This window comes from Nelumbo lutea, chromosome 5 (genome assembly GCF_056320005.1).
Source record: "Nelumbo lutea isolate HS-2025 chromosome 5, American lotus-T2T, whole genome shotgun sequence".
NCBI classification, from domain to species: Eukaryota; Viridiplantae; Streptophyta; class Magnoliopsida; order Proteales; family Nelumbonaceae; genus Nelumbo; species Nelumbo lutea.
The window spans coordinates 12488799-12507381 of NC_142688.1; the positions used below are offsets into that span (position 1 = coordinate 12488799).

The 18583-nt window shown below is 34.9% G+C and overlaps 1 protein-coding gene across 2 annotated transcripts in view; it reads left to right on the plus strand.

Annotated features, from left to right (window-relative positions):
* Window positions 1-14764, plus strand: part of MAP1D (methionine aminopeptidase 1D) — a 35005-nt gene extending 20241 nt beyond the window's left edge. The window contains exons 4-10 of one of the 2 annotated variants that reach the window (XM_088945297.1): window positions 620-781; window positions 868-909; window positions 2122-2193; window positions 3515-3594; window positions 4372-4469; window positions 11897-11944; window positions 14356-14764. In XM_088945297.1, the coding sequence (XP_088801423.1) occupies window positions 620-781; window positions 868-909; window positions 2122-2193; window positions 3515-3594; window positions 4372-4469; window positions 11897-11944; window positions 14356-14501 (648 nt within the window). In that variant the 3' untranslated portion in view covers window positions 14502-14764. Of the gene's footprint in view, window positions 1-619; window positions 782-867; window positions 910-2121; window positions 2194-3514; window positions 3595-4371; window positions 4470-11896; window positions 11945-14175 lie in introns of both variants that reach the window. The other variant, XM_088945298.1, reaches the window with a different exon arrangement.
* Window positions 14765-18583: the final 3819 nt, after the last annotated feature.

Below are 18583 nucleotides of genomic sequence, written 5' to 3' on the forward strand. Positions count from 1 at the left end.
TTCTTGCCTTGTCCTTGCAAAATTTTTCCACTATGATGGATCGAGGATGACTTATCTTGATTATAAATGATTTTGTAGAATGAAAAAGTTTAACCCTTTCACTTCACTCTCTGGTGACAAAATTACAAAGTGATCTTGTGATTAATAGTCTCAAGGACCGTTTCTGATGCTCTCTAGTGACCTGCCAATTCATAGAAGACAACTTAGTGCAAGTAATAGTCTCAAGGACTGAGCATTATTGAAGATATTCTAAATTATTTTTTGAGGGTATTCTATATTATTTAAGAATGAGATATCATCATCAGTTCTTCTAGGCCATGGGTGAGCAAATAGGCTGGATGACTCTATGGCCAAAGGGGGGGGGGGTGATAGACAGCAATTGTTTTGAACGGTTATGTTATTTACAGTAATATATAAAACATCAGGCAAGTCCCATTGAAAAATAAAACACTTGATTTTAATAGACACATTTCCCCTTGTTGCTTTTATCAGTATGTTTTATTCACTCAAAATTTCACGACATAAACTAACCATATGAGTTTTGCATATAGTTTTCGAAAGAATAAAATATGAGTTCATACTTTTACCTGAAAATTTTAATTCTTGCTTCTATTGGCAGCCAGGCACAAAGACAGATGAAATTGATGAGGCTGTTCACCAAATGATTATTGATAATGGAGCATATCCTTCCCCTCTTGGCTATGGGGGCTTTCCTAAGAGTGTCTGCACATCAGTGAATGAATGCATTTGCCATGGGATACCAGACTCCCATGCCGTCGAGGTCTGTCTTGCTTTAGCAACTAACTTTTTTTTAACACTTCTTCCAATTCAACATTCAAGTTCACTGGTATGTGTTTCAATTCACAGGATGGTGACATAATCAATATTGACGTTACTGTTTATTTAAATGTAAGTTCTTCTAATACTTGCAAAAGTTGAATAGACGGGTTATGAATTGACCATTGTTGGGAATCTGGTTAATGGATATCTTTCTTCGAGTGTAATATATGAATTCCTTATGCTATGTAGTGACTGTGGCATAGAATGGCATCAATTGATACCTCATTGAACTCGCCCATTGAGTTCCTCTAATTCCATAGTATGGATATCACTAAAAGTCGGTAAGAAAGGAGATTATGGAATCACCAAGGCACAATGGAGAAAAACAAGACCAGATTAAAGCCTACAGGATATCAAACAAAACTGCAGCTCTATAGGGGAAACAAATACAGGGAATCCTTCAAGAGCAATCAAATGAAAAAAATTTGAACATACGAGAATATGTAAAGCAAGGGGTTTAAAGAACACATATTGTTTTGGGCACATTTGTAATTCTGTCCCGGGTCAGCTTACTAAAGCTGATTTCTTTTACAACCTCTTGTTGTATCCTAAAGTTTTCTAATTAATGAAATCTTTTCAAAGTTATTGATAAAAAAAAGAATATGTAAATTTAAATTCTTCAAGACAAAACATTTGGAAAAGCCTATTAGCTCAATTGATTAAAGCATAGTTTCATTAACATGAAGTATTTTTTTTATGGATATTATTAATATGAAGGTTGTACCTTAACAATTCTAGTCCTACATAGGTTATAACTGTTTAAACTCTAATTGTCATGTGTACAATGTAAAATGTAGTTAATTATCTTTTTTTTTTAGGTAGAAAGTTAATTACCTATTCAGAATCATATTTAAGGCTGATTCATTAAAACATAGCAACAAACCAGGTGACATGCAGCCCACAAAAGGAGTCTCACCTATGAGACTCAGCACACCTTTTAAAAATACTAATCTAGTGAGTGAGCAACTGTCATGCACACCTTAGCACTCCTCTCCTTTCATGTGCTCTATAAATATAGTTGCCCTTGTACACGCCCATATAGATTCAAAGAGAGCATGAAATGGTTATACTTAGAGACGTCATGATGGATACTCCCCACTAGCATGGCAGACATTTTACATGTTTCAGTATCACGTTATTGAAATATGAACATGTCATTGTAAAAGCTTGTTTGTTAATTAGCTTTTTTCCCACATTCAATTATAAGCTGTGTTGGGTAATGCTTATTCCACCATCCTTGTAAAACATTCATATCTGAATTACCAGAGTCTTGATGCACAGGGTTATCATGGTGATACATCAGCAACTTTCTTTTGTGGAAATGTTGATGACGAAGCTAAGAACTTAGTTCAGGTAAATCTATCCTACTCTATTTCTAACAGGGCCATAGTTTTTCACTACTTTTCATGTTTTTGGTTTTTTGTATTTTGATTAATAATAGGTTTGATTGACAACAAAAATGGTTTTAAAATTAAAGAGTAAAATGTAGACCACATCTCTCCAACCATAGGTCTTGCTGGCCATGATCTCTTATGGTTTAACCCAAAAAAGAAAAAGAAATAGTGATTCTTTTGTTTTCCACTGTTTCTTTACTTCAAAATATTATCTCTGAATCATCTCCTTTTTTTTTTCTCTTTTATTGATCGACTTTTCTTTATACCTTTAAATCATTCATACCATTGCTTGTAATTCTTTTTTTTTATGAGTCTTCTAATTCTTTTGAAATGCTTGTTTTTTTCCACATTTTTTTTTATTGGAAACAGTAACTTCCATTAATTCTTTAAGAAACTTAGTACAACTGTCACCTTCAAAAAACAAGGTGACCCCTCATCAAATTACAAACAGGCCCAAAAAAGGTTCTGCCTACTAACTCCTTGCTTTGCTAAAGTATCAGCCATTGCATTGGCTGATCTCCTAGTCCATTTAAACCTGACTTCAAGATCCCTTGTTAGTTGCATAATCTCCCTTACAAGTTGTCTAAGGGACCAGGTGCCTAAGCTGTTTGTTTGTATCCAACCTATTACCAGTTCCGAGTCTCCCTCCACTTCCAACTGCTGAAAGCCTAGCTGTTTAGCCAGCTTGAGCCCTTGTAAGAGTGCCAGAACTTCTGCTCTAAGAGAGTCCCCCAGTCTTCTTGGGCCAAAATAAAGGGTCAGGACATTTCCTCCCCCAGCTCTAAAGACACCCCCAATTCCAGAATGCCTGGATTACCTACAGAACTGCCATCAAAGTTTAACTTAACAGCCATAGATAACGGGGGCGACCAGTCCTCTTGGATAGCTAAAGAGGGGCAGGAAGAAGCTGCTACCGTACTCCACCCTCTAGTTAAGTCATCTACAGAGAACTCCTTGAACAGATCCAGCGATTTCAGCCAATGTATGACCTTGATGGTGATCCCTTCTATGACTTCATGTGCTAGTTTTTCTTTCCCTTGAAAGATTCTGTTATTTCTCTCTTCCCACACTGCTCAAACAACTGCTGCCCTCGTTGCTCTCCACATTACCCTTCCTCTTTTCTTTGACTGACGGAAAAAGCTTGTTTTTTTCAACTTAATGAAGCTACAATAAAAACTGTTGTTATAACAAATTAACTACTTCAGCATTTTAAGTTGCCTACTTTGATTCCTTATCCATATTATGCATAAAGATAACAATCTGTTGTCCTTTTCATCTAGGTGACAAAGGAATGTCTATACAAGGCAATATCAATATGTGCACCAGGAGTGGAGTTCAAGAAAATAGGAAAAACAATACAGTAAGCTCTTGGTTATATCACCTTTGCTTTTGGTCTCCACTTTCCTTTCATTATTTTTATCATGTTGTTGAACTGGTATACGCATTTTAAGTACTGCAGTTTTATGAATTGTACAGGAATGATGTCCTTTTGCATATAGTCTTTTTTTAATGGTAGGTATGAGTATTATATTAAAATGAAAAAAGGGGGAATGTACAAGGATGCACAAAATATGAACAAGCAGCAGTTCATCCCCAACAAAATATTAAGTGCAAAGGGAGCCATCCCATACATTTATTTATATTCATATACTTCTAACTAAGCAATCAATCTTGGCAAAAATGGCTCACAGGTGGCATTCTGACATGCTAAACAATTGCATGGAGGACCAGAAAGGGGCAAGTGCATAGCATGGTCTATTATAGCTTATGTTGTCTATCAATCCATGGCAATTGTCCATTCACCTGGATAACTGCCCGTCAATAGCATCAGTTCTTATGAATATTGACTTGCATCATAATGAATAGATAGCATTCTTATGTCATGATGTTGAGAGTTGCCTAAGTTAGTTTTGTCATACTCAGGTACTTCAAAGTACCTATGGCTGTTATTCTCATGTTGGGTAGCTCGCTTTCTCTCTTCTTAGAATGTTTTACTTGTTACTATCACAACAAAAGCGAAATGTTGCAGTTTATGGATGAATATTAGGACATTCGGCCTCAAGATTCAATGTTTATACTTTTGGCTTACAGGTATAGTTTTATTTGCTCAACATTTTCACTTTGGGGTTTCTTGAAGTGATCATGCAGATAAATATCGCTATGGTGTTGTTCGACAATTTGTTGGCCATGGAGTGGGACAGGTTTTCCATGCTGATCCTGTTATTCTACATTATAGTGAGTATCTTGAGCTTAGCAATTGAAATATTGCAGTACCTGTAGAAGTTTGCTAGTGGTAACAAGGTCCAAAATATTGATACACCCTGATATGGCAGAAGGGGTGTATTGGTACTTTGAATCTTCCATCTTTTACTTTTCAGTTTTTTTGGGTCAAAATTTCAGAAGTGGACCATAAAAATGTTATTTAACTATTAAAACAAATTCTTTCTTAAAATCTGATAAAATAGGCATATTGAGCAATACAGGGTGTATAGTATTCAAATTTTGAACCTTGAGTGGAATGCATTGTACATCTCATGTAGACCACCTCTTTTATTATACAACAAAATATGGATGCTTTGTCTAAAAAACTGAAACATTTTATAACATGTAAGGTAGACATGGAGAACTTACAGGTTCAATTTCAATTCCACAATTTGCCAAGGGATAAATTGTTATTTCTGTCTTCTATGTGTGATATTTTGCATCACAATAGACATGCATGGTTATTTCCATGTTCACATGGCATTTTTTTTTCGTTTTCTCCTTTCTTCGTCTGATAAGCAGAGGTATTTACTAATAAGGGATGATTTCCTCATAAAGTGAATAGAGAAAAGTATATAGCTAATTCCTGGATGTATTTGAGCCAACATTTATACAAAGATAATAAAACAAATTGCATATTAAACTCAAGAAAGAGTTGAATTCAGATTGAACAAATTTGTATTGCAATTTTAATATCCTTCAATAGTGATGTGGAACAAAGATCAATTACCATCAATTTAACCTTTGGCATTTTATTGTATGAAGTAGCTGCTCTCAAGGCAATTAGGCTTGAAGCCTTGAACCCATGTTCTCACACTTACCAGTACTGTGATTTTACCACTAAGTATGGGTGTAAATGAAGTGAACTCAAATCAAATCAAGCAAGACTTGAGTTCGAATTTGATTAAATAATTAAATATTTATTCATTTCTAATTTGACCAATTAAGTATTTTAGTTTTTTTATCAATAACAAATTCACATTAAATTAACGAGAAAAATAATTGCATCACTGCAGAGAGGTAAAAAGACTTAACTCTCCCCCAGATAATAAAGTAAGAAGTTACAGTACAGCCCAAAACATTTGATCTCTTCCCACGCCTTGCTTTGCCAAAGCGTCTGCAAAGGCATTAGCTGTTCTCTTCATCCTCTGAAACTGGATTTCCACCCCCTTGGTTAGCCATTTAATTTCCGTCCTCTCATTAGCAAATTTCCACAGCCCACTTTCCTTCTGTAACCATCTTAAACCAGCTTAGAATCACCTTCAAGAACAAGCTTTCTTATGTTCAGCTCCTTTGTCTTCCTTATACCTTCCAGTACAGCATAGACTTAAGCTCTAAGAGAGTCCTCATTCCCAAAGGCAACTCATAGAATCAAGAATGCAATATGTTTTACATCACATTAGCTACTTGAAGCAATGCAGTTAAGGAAAAAAAAAGAGATTGTGGGTTTTACAATCTTGAAATGCTTTATATGTTTGCTTTTATTTTTAAATTTTCATTTGAATATGCTTTACATGTTCTGTTTATGTATTTTAATTTTAGATAGTAAGTTTTTTAAAACACTTATTTTAAAATTTAAGTTTATATTTTTTTATTAACATTATGTTTAATATTTTTTTATTTTTTTGCTTTTTTTTTTTGTAATTTTGCACCTTGCTTAAAAAGGTGTGCGCCTCAGGCACAAATTGGCACTTGCACTTTTAAAACACTGATTACAACAGGAGAGCTAACCACAACTGGCTACTCAGAACACAGAACAGGTTACAGAACCCAAATGGATTTAGATCTAAACAATTCAGGAGCATTCAAGTTTTTAAAATCAGGGCTACAGACACCCAAGAAATCAGCTTGCTAACCGCCTGCTGCACAATCTCCTCCATGCTCTTTGATTTGTTGCTAAAGACTCATCTGTTCCTTTCTGACCAGATTACCCAAATCACAGCCGTAGGAATGGTTCTCCATATTAATTTTCCTTTTTTCTTCAGACCTTGAATATCCCAGCAAAGCAGCAGATCTTTAGCTGAATTTGGCATGACCCAACAAAGACCAACAGCTCCTATAAAATGAAACCAGACTCTAGAAGAGATAAGGCAATGGATGCACAGATGGTCTGTGGATTCAGGCAAGAGACCACACAAACCACACAACAGAGAAGGGAGATGAAGACCCCTTCTATCTAGATTGATTCTTGAGAGGCATTTGTTCAGCACCACTGTCCACACAAGGAAGTTAGACTTCGAGGGAGAACTAGAATTCCACACTTGCTGGCAGGGAAAGTTAGTAACCCCTGTTCTACTGAGATTAGAAGCAAGGGATTTGACTGAGAAGCAGCCATCCCTACTCCAGGATCAACTCCATTCATCTTCACTATTAATATCTATAGACTGCTCCTGTAATATCTGCAATAGCTGCAGCACTCGATCTATTTCCCAATCGAACAGATCTCTTCTAAACTGAGGATTCCATGCCACTTTATTGTTGGACAAAACATAGGACTCCGCGACAGATATTTCCTGGTTAGCTGCACATTTGTAAAGAAGGGGAAAAGCCTCTGCTAAAGGTTTGTCCAAACACCAGGGATCTTTCCAAAATTCCAGCCTACCACCATTTCCCCACCTTAAATCTCATACCTTCATACATCACAGGATGACATTTAAATTTCAGCCTACCACCATTTCCAAAATTCCTTTATTTCTTTCACTCTCATGGTCCTAGAATTTCTTTCCTCCCATAAAGTCCAGCATATAGCCGCCCTCATGCACCTCCACATAATCCATCCCCATAAAGTCCAACACCTGCCTGACCGTGAATGCTCAAAATTACCTTAGCCCACAACTTATCCCTCTCTTCTCCAAACCCCCACAACCATTTTCCCAACAAGGCTTCATTTTTCTTTTGAATGATTCCTAATGATAGACCCCCATCAACCTTACTTTTGGAGACTATTTCCCAGTTCACCCTCGAAGACTTCAAAACTTGAACTAATAAGCATGGGAGAATTCAAAATTTTATCTAATCAACATATATTGATTATGTTGATTTTCTATGTTTCAATCAACATCTTATTCTTCTTAATTCACTCTATTTTCTAATTTTTTTTTCTTTCTTCTATCTTTTTCATGAATATGTTGATTTTCTATGTTTCAAATGAAGCTTATACATTTTTATGAAGATTATAAACAATTAATAGTGAAAGATGATTGCTACTTGCTATTGGAACCTAAGGAATTACCCTAGGATTCATGTTTTTTTTTTTGAAAAAAAAATATCACCTAGGTGACTGGGTTACAATTAATAGTGAAAGATGGGTTTTATTTAAAAAAAAAAAAAAGAACCATCACCTAGCCTCATCTCAACGCCTTCAAAACTTTGCATTTGGGATCTGTTCCCATACTTTGACTATCAAGAAATACAAAGATAGCTTTACATATGGAGTAATGAGTTTGCATGGTCACAACACTTTCTTTTGACCCTCCAATCAAAAACATACTACCAACCAAATGAAAAACCAAATCACCTAGTGAGTGCTTGCCTAAGTGATTTGGTTTCAATGTTCTCACATGGTCACAACAACACTTGTGACCCTCTAATAAAACACAAGATATTCTATTAATGAAATGGAAAACCAAATAAATTATCCAGTGAGTGCATCCTGTTGTTGCTACCCCAAATGACACATTAACAACCCGCTAAGATATGAAGAAATAGCTTAACATGTTGAATGATGAGTTCACACAACCACAACACTTCCATGCAACCCTCAAATGAAACACAAGCATGCAATCAATCAAATGAAAAACTAAATCACTGGATGAGTGCATGCCTAGGTAATTTGGTTTCGATGAGTTTCACATGGTCACAAAACTTTCTTGCAGCCCTACAATAGAGCACAAACACGCTAATAATCAAGTGAAAAATCAAATCACCCAATGAATGCATGTCTATTTCTTATCCCGAATGATACAAAAATAACCCACTAACATATGAAAAAAATAGAGACTACCTTTAAGGTCTACTACCTTACTATGACAATCAAGAAATGCCAAGGTAGCCTAACATGTGTTGTGATGTGTTCACATAGTCACAATACTTTCTTGTGACTTTTCAATGAAACACTAACTTGCTATCAATCAAAGGAAAGGAGCTTAAGATTTCTTTGAGGAAAGAGAAAGAATAAGGAGGCAATATTGGAGACTGTTACATAAGAGTTGCACGCTGTGTGAAAACATTGAAATTATTCTCATATTTCTCAATGGTAGACTTATTTTGAGACTGGAGGTTGGTTGCCCTTTCTTCCTGTAGGAAACAAAAGATCCTGCAGGCTTGGTGTCCCTCAAGCGGTGGGTGGATGAAGCTGAGCTTTGATGGAAGTAGTTTAGGCAATTCAGGTCCTTGCAGAATTGGTGGAGTGATTAGAGATGAGAATGGGAATATTTGTGGTTTGTTTTCAGGGCCTATTGATCAGGGTGATTCAGTGAGAGCTGAATTCATGGCTGCTATTGTTGGGGTGCAAAAAGCTAAGGATATGAGAATTACAAGGCTGATTGTTGAAGGGGACTCGAAAATAGTTTGGTAGGTGGAAAAAAGAAGGGGGATTATGGCAATTCAGAAACGAATTCAGGCGGTTCAAGTTGCTGTCAAGACAATTGCGAATTCATGTAAGATGGATTAGGAGGTCTGCTAATGGTTTGGCAGACGGATTAGATAAGCAAGGAATATATAGACATCATTTGGTTTGGGTTCAATGTTAAAAGGGTAGAGGGTCTTTTTGTTGTAAAGGGTTGTTCTCCTAACAACTTCTTGTTGTATTCTCTTTTTCTTGAAGTCTTAATAAAATTTCTTGAGTTGCTGATAAGAAAAAAAAAAAGAAAAGAAAAACCAAATCACCTAGTGAGTGCTTACCTGGGTGATTCTTGTAACCCTCCAATAAGTCACAGACATACTAATATTCAAATTTAAAACCAAATCACCTTGTGAGTGCACGCCTAGGTGATTTGGTTTTGATTAGTCCATATGGTGCCCACACTTTCTTGCAACCCTCCAATAAAACATAGACTTTCTATCAATCAAATGAAAGTCGAAATTACCCAATGAGAGCATACTTGTTGTTTCTAACCCAAGTGATACATGAACTATCATGTGATAAAATGGAGACTACCTCTAGGATTTACTACCTTACTAGGAATATTAAAAAGTACAAAGGTAAGGTAACATGTGGAGCAATGAGTCACAGTCATAACATTTTGTTGTGGCCTTTAGAACAACCCAAACATGCAATAAGTCAATAGATAAACCAAATCGCCCAGTGAGTGCATCCCTGGGTGATGTAGTTTTCATGAGTTTACATAGTGACAACAATTTCTTGCAGCCTTTCAATAAAACATAAATAGCTGCTATCAATCAAATGAAGAACCAAATAACCCAATGAAGGCATGTCTACTGTTGCTAAACCAAATGATACAAGAATAACCTACTATCATATAAAATAGAGACTACCTCTAGAATATACTACCTAACTATGACATTCAAGTAATATCAAGGTAGCTTAATATGTAGAGCGACACCTAGGCAAGGTTTAAAATTTCGATACAAGACGCCCAAGGTTTAAATTTGAAGATTTTTCAAATTTTGAAAAAGTATGGAAAAAATAGGCGAGTTTTTTCAATTTATTATAATATATTGTGATTTCTTTTTTTTCTTGAATGTTTAAATTTATGTTGATCTACATTTCTTACATTCAATATCACAATTTTTTTTGTGTTAATAGTAGATTTATGGAAATTTCATGAAGATATTTAGAGAAAATATAAATTAACAAAAAAATTGAAAGTGCAATTTTTTCTCTGCCTATAAAGACAAAATATGTTTTAGATCTATGGATTTATCTATCATATCCATAGAGCAATTGAAATTTCTTCTTTAATATTTTTTTGATTTTTTATATTTTTAGAATTAAAAAATAAATAATAATTAATTATATTTTATCATTTGATCACAACAATTGAGTATATTATAATTCTATTGATGATCTATCATATCCACAGACTAATTGAAATTTCTTCCTTAATAATTATTTTTTATTTTTATATTTTTAGAATTAAAAATTAATTAATTAATTAATTAATTAGATATATTTTATCATTTGATCACAATGATTGAATATATTATAATTCTATGGATGATCTATCATATCCACAAAGCAATTGAAATTTCTTCTTTAATAATTATTTTTTGAATATATTATATAATGTTTATTTATTTTTTTAGAAATAAATAATTATTAATTATATTTTCACTTAGAAGTTGTTCCAATGCATTTTTTATGGTTGGATAGGAGATTTGGGTTTTTCCCATCCCATAAAACATTGAAACTTAAGAATTATAATTTATAAACTATAGTTAAGCATAGGATTTTCAATGAAATTATAATTAACTACAATATATTTCTTCATAAACCATTAGAATACATTAGTTTATATTGTTTTCAAGCGTAATTCTTCATTGAGGTCTTATATTTAGTGCTATTGATGTATTTTTATGATTTATTAAAGTATTTATATTATTTCCAAGCATATCTTAGTTTTTCTCCGATACACATGCGTATCCAAGGCATATCCCGGTACGTCGCTTAAAATTGCCTTTCCGATACACTTGGTGTTTCTAATACTTTGAACCTTGCACCTAGGTGATAAGGTGTTCATGGAGAGTCGTCTCACTTAATTGCCAAGATATTTTTTACACAGTACTCTTGGATGCTTTTATACTAACTTTCTAAGATTATAATAAATAAGCAGACATTATTAAACCAAATTATTAGTTTGAATTAAACTACTAATTTCTTTTTATGATTTTTCTTATTCTTACAGTTTAATCAAATGTATATTGTCTTGAACCATTGAAGACTTCAAAACCTGAACTAGCAAGGAAGCACTCAACATTTTGTCCAATCAACACATATTGTCCAGTCAACTCAAAATTTGTCAAAGATTTCTTTTCCATCTTCTTCCTAGGGAAAAAATGGAGGCTCAGCCCCTCTATTTTCTGAAATTTCTTTTCTTACTTCCATTTTTTCATAAGTTGATTTTCTTTGTTTTAAATGAATTTTATACATTGTTATGAAGATATAGACAATTAATAGTGAAAGATTGTTGCTAATTGCTATGGAACCTAGGGTAGGATTCATGGTTTTTATATTAAAAAAATCCCATTTCCCAGGCAATGCCTAGGTGACTAGGCAACAAGCCCCCCCCCCCCCCCCCCAATTGCCTAGCCTCACCTCAGTGCCTTGAAAACTATGGAAACTGGGTTCCTCAGGTCTTGTCATTTGGAACTGTCAAAATGGTTTTTTTCTCCACCTTGTGTCCATTTCTGCCTGAGGTAACATTTAGATTTCTTTCCAGGAAACAATGATGGTGGGCGAATGGTGTTGGGTCAGACGTTTACAATTGGTAATGCATTTTTAATAGTTCAATTGTATTTGCTTGTTTCCAGCTATTCTTTCTCATTATGCTTGTTTCCAGCTGTCATTCTTGATATGGCTTATTTTCATGGAAGTAATTTCTTATCCTTCATAAGAGAAATTTTCTCCATGTTGCACACTGATACACATGTCTCACTGCTTTCTTCAACAAACAGGAAACAATTGCAATAGTAGGCAGATTGAATGGAATTTGATGTAAGAAAAGGCAAAGTTTGGCTTTAGTGTATTAAAAAATGCCTCTGTTATTATAGAAACTTTCAACAATAAATTTGGAATATTGATAGTATAGTTCATGTAGTAAGATGAAAAGTGGTTGTACGCTGTTGTAACATGATTGCCCAGTATAAATGGGTCAGAGTCTTAGTGGAACTGCACAAGGGGACTGGATTTGGTTATGTAAGCACAAATAGAATAAGAGTTTTTAATTGGTAACGGAAACTTTGTTGATTAATTATATAATAAATGATGTACAAAAGGGTCAAGAAGACCTTCTATCATATGGTAACCCTTTTACGTACATGTTAGAAAAAGAAACCAATATAAAAAATACATTGTCTCACTAATTCTTCCCACTTGACATCAGAAGTCATGCTTATATCCTTGTTCTCTGTGCTCAAAAGTCCAATCCATGATAAAAAAAAAGCTTATATCCTTTCAAGTTCTGCACAACGGCCTTGACTTAGAAAATCCTATGGTGCAAAGGTGATGATCCTCCATAAATTGTTCCTTTCAAGTTGAAAGAAATAGCTGGCCAAGATGCTGATCAAAGAGAGAGAGAGAGAGAGAGAGAGAGAGATAGCTGGCCAAGATTGTAAAATCTATGCATGCAGTTTGGAACCCTTCCATCCACCAAAAAATAAATAAAAAGAGGAAGAGACCTAAAACTTTTGTTCAGACATTACATTGCACAAGCAAATGATTAGCATCCTTTTCTTCCTCCACACATAAGGTTCACTTTTTAGCAAGATCTATGTTCTGAGACTTCAATTCGCCTCGAGTGATGGTCTTTCAGTCACTGCTAATCAAGTGGAAATGTCCACTCTAGTAGGAGTCAAGTTGACCCAAATTAGATTGTTGGAGTTAACTGACAAATGTCATTTGGGCCTATCATTTTTTTAGTAGACTCATTTGGGAATAGTGAAACGGAAAGGAATGGCAAAACAGGATTCATGTAGCATTTATCCAAAAAAAAGGGGATTCATGTAGCCAATCTCATATAGTTGGGACAAGGCTTAGATGATGATGATGATGATTAGGAATGGCAATGGGGTGGGGATAAAATTTTTCCTCCATCCCTGATCCCCAACAGGGACCTAAATCCCCAAAATTTTTTTAGATAACAATATTTTTTTTGAAAATTAAATTTACTTAAAATAAATAAAAAATGTAAATTATAAATAATGGTTTTAATATGTTTATATATATATATATATATATATATATTATATATAATAGGAGTAGGGGCATGTGGGGACCTCAATCCCCATCCCCATCCCCATCCCTGCCCATCCAAAACAATTCCCATCCCTAACCCGATGGGGTCGGGGAAGCCAGGTCTCCGTCGGGGATGGGGAAAATTGCCATCCCTAATGATGATGATAGTTTAGGACTCTGTCCACTCTCTTTGATCTTCATATTCTGGCTGAATTAGTTAAACATCTAAGCTCTGCAATAGCCTCATTTATTCCCTCTTACTCCCAATCCAGCAAAGGCCTATGTTGCCCAGATTTTATTTACACTAGAGATTGAAGTATCCGAAACAACACAGCAACCTTTTACAGGTGTCAAGTATCATAGATCAAGGGTAATTAGGTAAATATGGCATAGCCTTCCCATTGAGCACCTAGCATCTTTCCAGTATCTGATCCTGTTACCAACCTCCACTTCAAATGTGCATCTCAAAATAAAATCTGAAACACTCTTTTTGTTTCCCTTCAACTTCAATGTACCTTCATACCATAAGTAGAAGTCAAAGGCCGGGGAATCTTAAAATAACTTGAAAGTTACATTTCTTGTAAAAAAGAATTGAATGTGTGAAATCACAAGGAAGCTAATTAGATTTCTTGACTTTGAGAAGTCTACAAAAACTATCCCATCTATATCTGCCATTCTGATCACAATGCTTAAGATGATTAATGAAGTTGAACATATACTTCAATTGAGATTAATCCATTCCATGCTTTTGTTTTCTGCATACAGGAATGGCCAAGAGAGTGTTAGAACTTCACAATCTTCTGGTTCTCCTGTATAACTTGTTTTACCATATTTCTGTGTACAACAGAAAAGTGCCTGTTTCTGATATAGCTTACTAAGTATGACTTGTACTAATGCCTCCTTAGTCCTTACATATTGCTTAAACATGAACCTTACTCTTTGCAGAACCGATGTTGACAATGGGTAGCATTAATCCCATTATGTGGTCTGATAACTGGACAGTTGTTACAGAAGATGGAAATCTTTCTGCACAATTTGAGCATACCATACTAATTACGGAAAATGGAGCTGAGATATTGACCCAATGTTAAAAAAAGGCATTACAAGTATTCATGGTTAAATCATCAAGGGCCCTGGAGTCTGTACCATAATTATATGACTACACAATCTGATTTTAGTTAATTTATTTCCCAAGAGACTAATCATTGTTAGGATTAGTGATTAATTGGTGTACATTCTCCTTGGGCATAATTGAAAACTGTCTCATTATAATGTTCATTATTAACTATTTGTCCAACATTTGCACTATATTAACTATTCTCATTATAATGTTCATTATTTCAATTTTACAGTATCTAGTAGTTTTCTTGTCCTCGTATAGTCATATTTGAAGAAAATGCTCTAAATTTACACCCATAGATAACATTATTTTTTTATGGGCCACCTGTAGGCAACATATGAAATCCATATGTAATGGAATTCTGGATTGGTTGAAGTAAATTTACATAAATAATGATATATGCCAATCACTGGATAATGGTTATAATATACATCTGTTCTCTTGAGTCGTACCTCCATCACTAAGTTGTACTCTTTGCTTGGCTGTCTTGCATGCGGATGCAGCAGGCTGCTAAGTAGAGCTTCCTGTGGAGGCGTGGTACCTGTTAACAGCTCTTTGCATTATCCTTTAGCTTCAAGTCCTTCGATTTTTTTTTCTTGCAATCCTTCTTGAGAAGTTAATTCACAAGCGTAACTATGTTGTGAGCAATTGCTCGCAAACCAGCGGCCCTATCTTGATCAGCGCATGAGTCGGGAGCCCAGGCTTGAAAATCCTATTGAAGGTTATATATCAAATCGCTATACTATGCACTCTTAAAAAGGAAGGAAACCGAACTGTTTCCTGCAAATTGATATTTTTGTGATGTTTAGTTTTGTGTAAGATAGCTGCCAAAAAACACTTAGAAAAACGAGTATTAATTTTAGGAAAATAAGGTTCTCTCTTATTTTCCCCAATTGATTTTCTAGAGATTGCCTTCTCAAATACAACGCTTATAAATCAACTATTCAAGCGTGTTTTCTGAGTTAGAAAAACACGAGGAAAACATGTAATCAAAATTGTTTGTTTTCCTTAAGTTTACTTGCAGCAAAATGCAGCCTAAGAGTCAAGAAAAAACAAAAACTATTAAATATGTTGTATTAATCAACGAAAAGAAAAGGACGTAGATAGTCAGCAAAGTTTGAGTAACTAGAGCCATAGCGTTCTACGTCAGCAGATAGTAATCCTCATCCCTCTGAGTTGGAATAGCGTGTCTGAAATGTTTTAGATGCCGAGAGAGAGAGAGAGAGAGCTTGGAATAAAAAATTAAAAAGTTAAAAACAAACCAACCTCTCGGAAGCCATAAAAAGTTAAAAACAAACAAACCTCTCGGAAGCCACGTGATCACTTTGGTTGATCCAGAAGAGATGTGCATGCATGCTGACTTTTGATGGCTAATTGATTTCCTTATTCTCGTGAAAATTGTGTATGTATAAATAAGAAAGAGCAAGCATGGTGCATCGGAAGGAAAAACCTCTAATTTCAGAGATGAGCAGTGCTGCAAACAAAACCAGAATTCTCACAATCGATGGCGGAGTAAGTGCCATCATCACAGCAGTTATTCTCTCCTTGGAGTCTCATGAGTTTCAAGTCAGTTCAGTTCAAACTTCCAAGTTCTAACTCATTTGATTGCAATACACGAAAATCGTGTATTACGAGTTTTCAACAATCAATTCTCTCTACTATTTTTTCAGTTTTATAATTCACAAATGGAAATAGTAGTGTAGGTATTAATGTGTAAAGCAACATTTTGATGATCCTAAAAATCGAGTTGGACTTCTATCAGGGCAAGTTGCTTTGCCCTGACTGAAGCCAGACTCCTAAAAATCAATTCTCTAACAATGCCTAGCTATGAATTTTCAAGAGTCAAGCTCCTTTTTGGTTGAACTATTTATATATTAGTTAATTTACAAAAGGCTTCAATATATGTCTTATGGGCTATATATGTTTGTTTAGCCAAATTGCCTCAAATACTCCCACTCAAAATATTGAAGACTTTTCCACTTATTTTGTCAATGCAGTGCAAAAACACGCATACCCATTTATATATGAACATGAATTGGATACAAATTTTATGCAAGTTTTCTGATGACGCTGCTGACAATCTTTTCTTACAGGTTCTTGATGGTGAGATGCAAGGATTTCTGACTATTTGATGTAATTGCCGGTACAAGTACTGGGGGTTTAGCTAGTGGCAGCCATGCTAACAATACCAAATCAAAACAACCGCCCTCTCTTTGCTGCAAATGAAATTGTGCCATTCTTTACCGAAAATTATCCTAAATTATTTCCTAGAATTAGGTAAGCCTTATTAATATATGTTTATTGCTCAGATAATTGTTTGTATTACATTTAATATTATTTATTAATGTTAGTTATTAGCTTACAGAGGATATGCTTCATTGATTCTGAAGGATATGCTAGGACCAAAATGCAATGGAAAGTACTTTCACAATCTATAATACGAAACAAATTTAGAGCTGCAAGGATCGGTCAAGCATTAACTAATTTTGTTATCCACAGTTTTGACATTAACCTACTTGACCCAACAATCTTCTCTGCATCTGAGGTCAGATTCATCAGCCAATAACCCCCATTATGGTACATTCATTAATGACAGTCCTAGCTAGGTATAGTATCTTCTGCAGTAATAGTATTAAGCTTCATGCATGGAACAAGCAATCTGATCAGTATTTCACATCTCTTATTTACATGAACTCGTTTAGCATCTACTAATGAATGAATGACGCACAGGGTTACAGATCAAGAATTATAAGAACTCAATTAGAATGGAAGAAACTTGTGAAAGCTCTCTGAACCTTTTTTTGTTCTTCTTTTCCTCGTTATTTCTCTCTAGGGGAAAGAGAACATCTCCAAGGATGCCATGGTGTCAGATATTTGCATAGGAGCTACAGCAACACCAACATATCTACCCCCTTATTATTTTGAAACCCATGATTCCCAAGGCAATTGCAGGGCTTTTAATCTTGTGGACGGTGCAGTAGCAGCTAATAATCCAGTAAATTTCTCTCTCTCTCTCTCTCTCTCTCTCTCTCTCTCTTGTGCACTACTTTAAGGCATTGTTGGTGATGAGTCATGTGACTCAGGTTTGACTCAGGTGCTGTTAAAAGAAAACCCTGAGTTATACCCTGTGAAGCCTGCAAATTAACTATGGAAAGTTCTAGGTCATCCCATTTTTACCTTTGTTGTTTCATTTATATATATATATAGATATATATAGATAGAGAGAGAGAGAGATAGATAGATCATGCAAGCTAAGAGGAGATCACATTTGCACTCCACAGAGTGCACCCTGCAGCCTCCTAACTGTGTATTAGAACATCTTCCAATGACAAGTATGGGAGATGTTCTCAATGCATGCTGAGATGTGCATGTGGGGCACCTGTGGATTGCGCTTTATAAGGCGCTGGTGTGAATTTAATTAAGAGTATGTTTTTGTGAGCGGTGTTTTTTTATGTTTTATTTTTCTTTTCAAAATCGGTTCAAAGGGCGGATCGGTTTGAGTCCCGGTTACCCTCTGAATCATGGTCTAACCCAATACAATCCCTATAAGGGCATATCGGAAAACCATCGACACGATACGGGCCGATACATATTGGTACTTTAAACATTGACTACACCTTAAATCCACAACTCAATCAATCATGTTAAAATCTGTTTATTTTCATTAATTCATATTTCACTGTCTTTTTATTTAATAAAATATATTTTTTTCATTTAATCCAGTTTTTCTTTTTATTAAATATAGATTTTTAACAGAACTTTCTGTACAACTATGTACAATAATGGGATGGAAAATACAGACCATTCATGAAGTGGGTAGCCCTCTATATTTCTCTTTAAGTAATACCAGCTTAATGAAGCATTAAGTTATTCCGATACTGCTTAATGAAGTACCTAGAGCTTAAATGAATTTTAACATTTGTGTTAGAAATCGTTCATGTAATAGACTTGATGCTAGGGGTGATCACGGCCAGGCTTAGCACCTACGATAAGCGCTATAATCCTTTCCAAACTCATCAAATATTTAATATATGCAATTATTTATATATATAT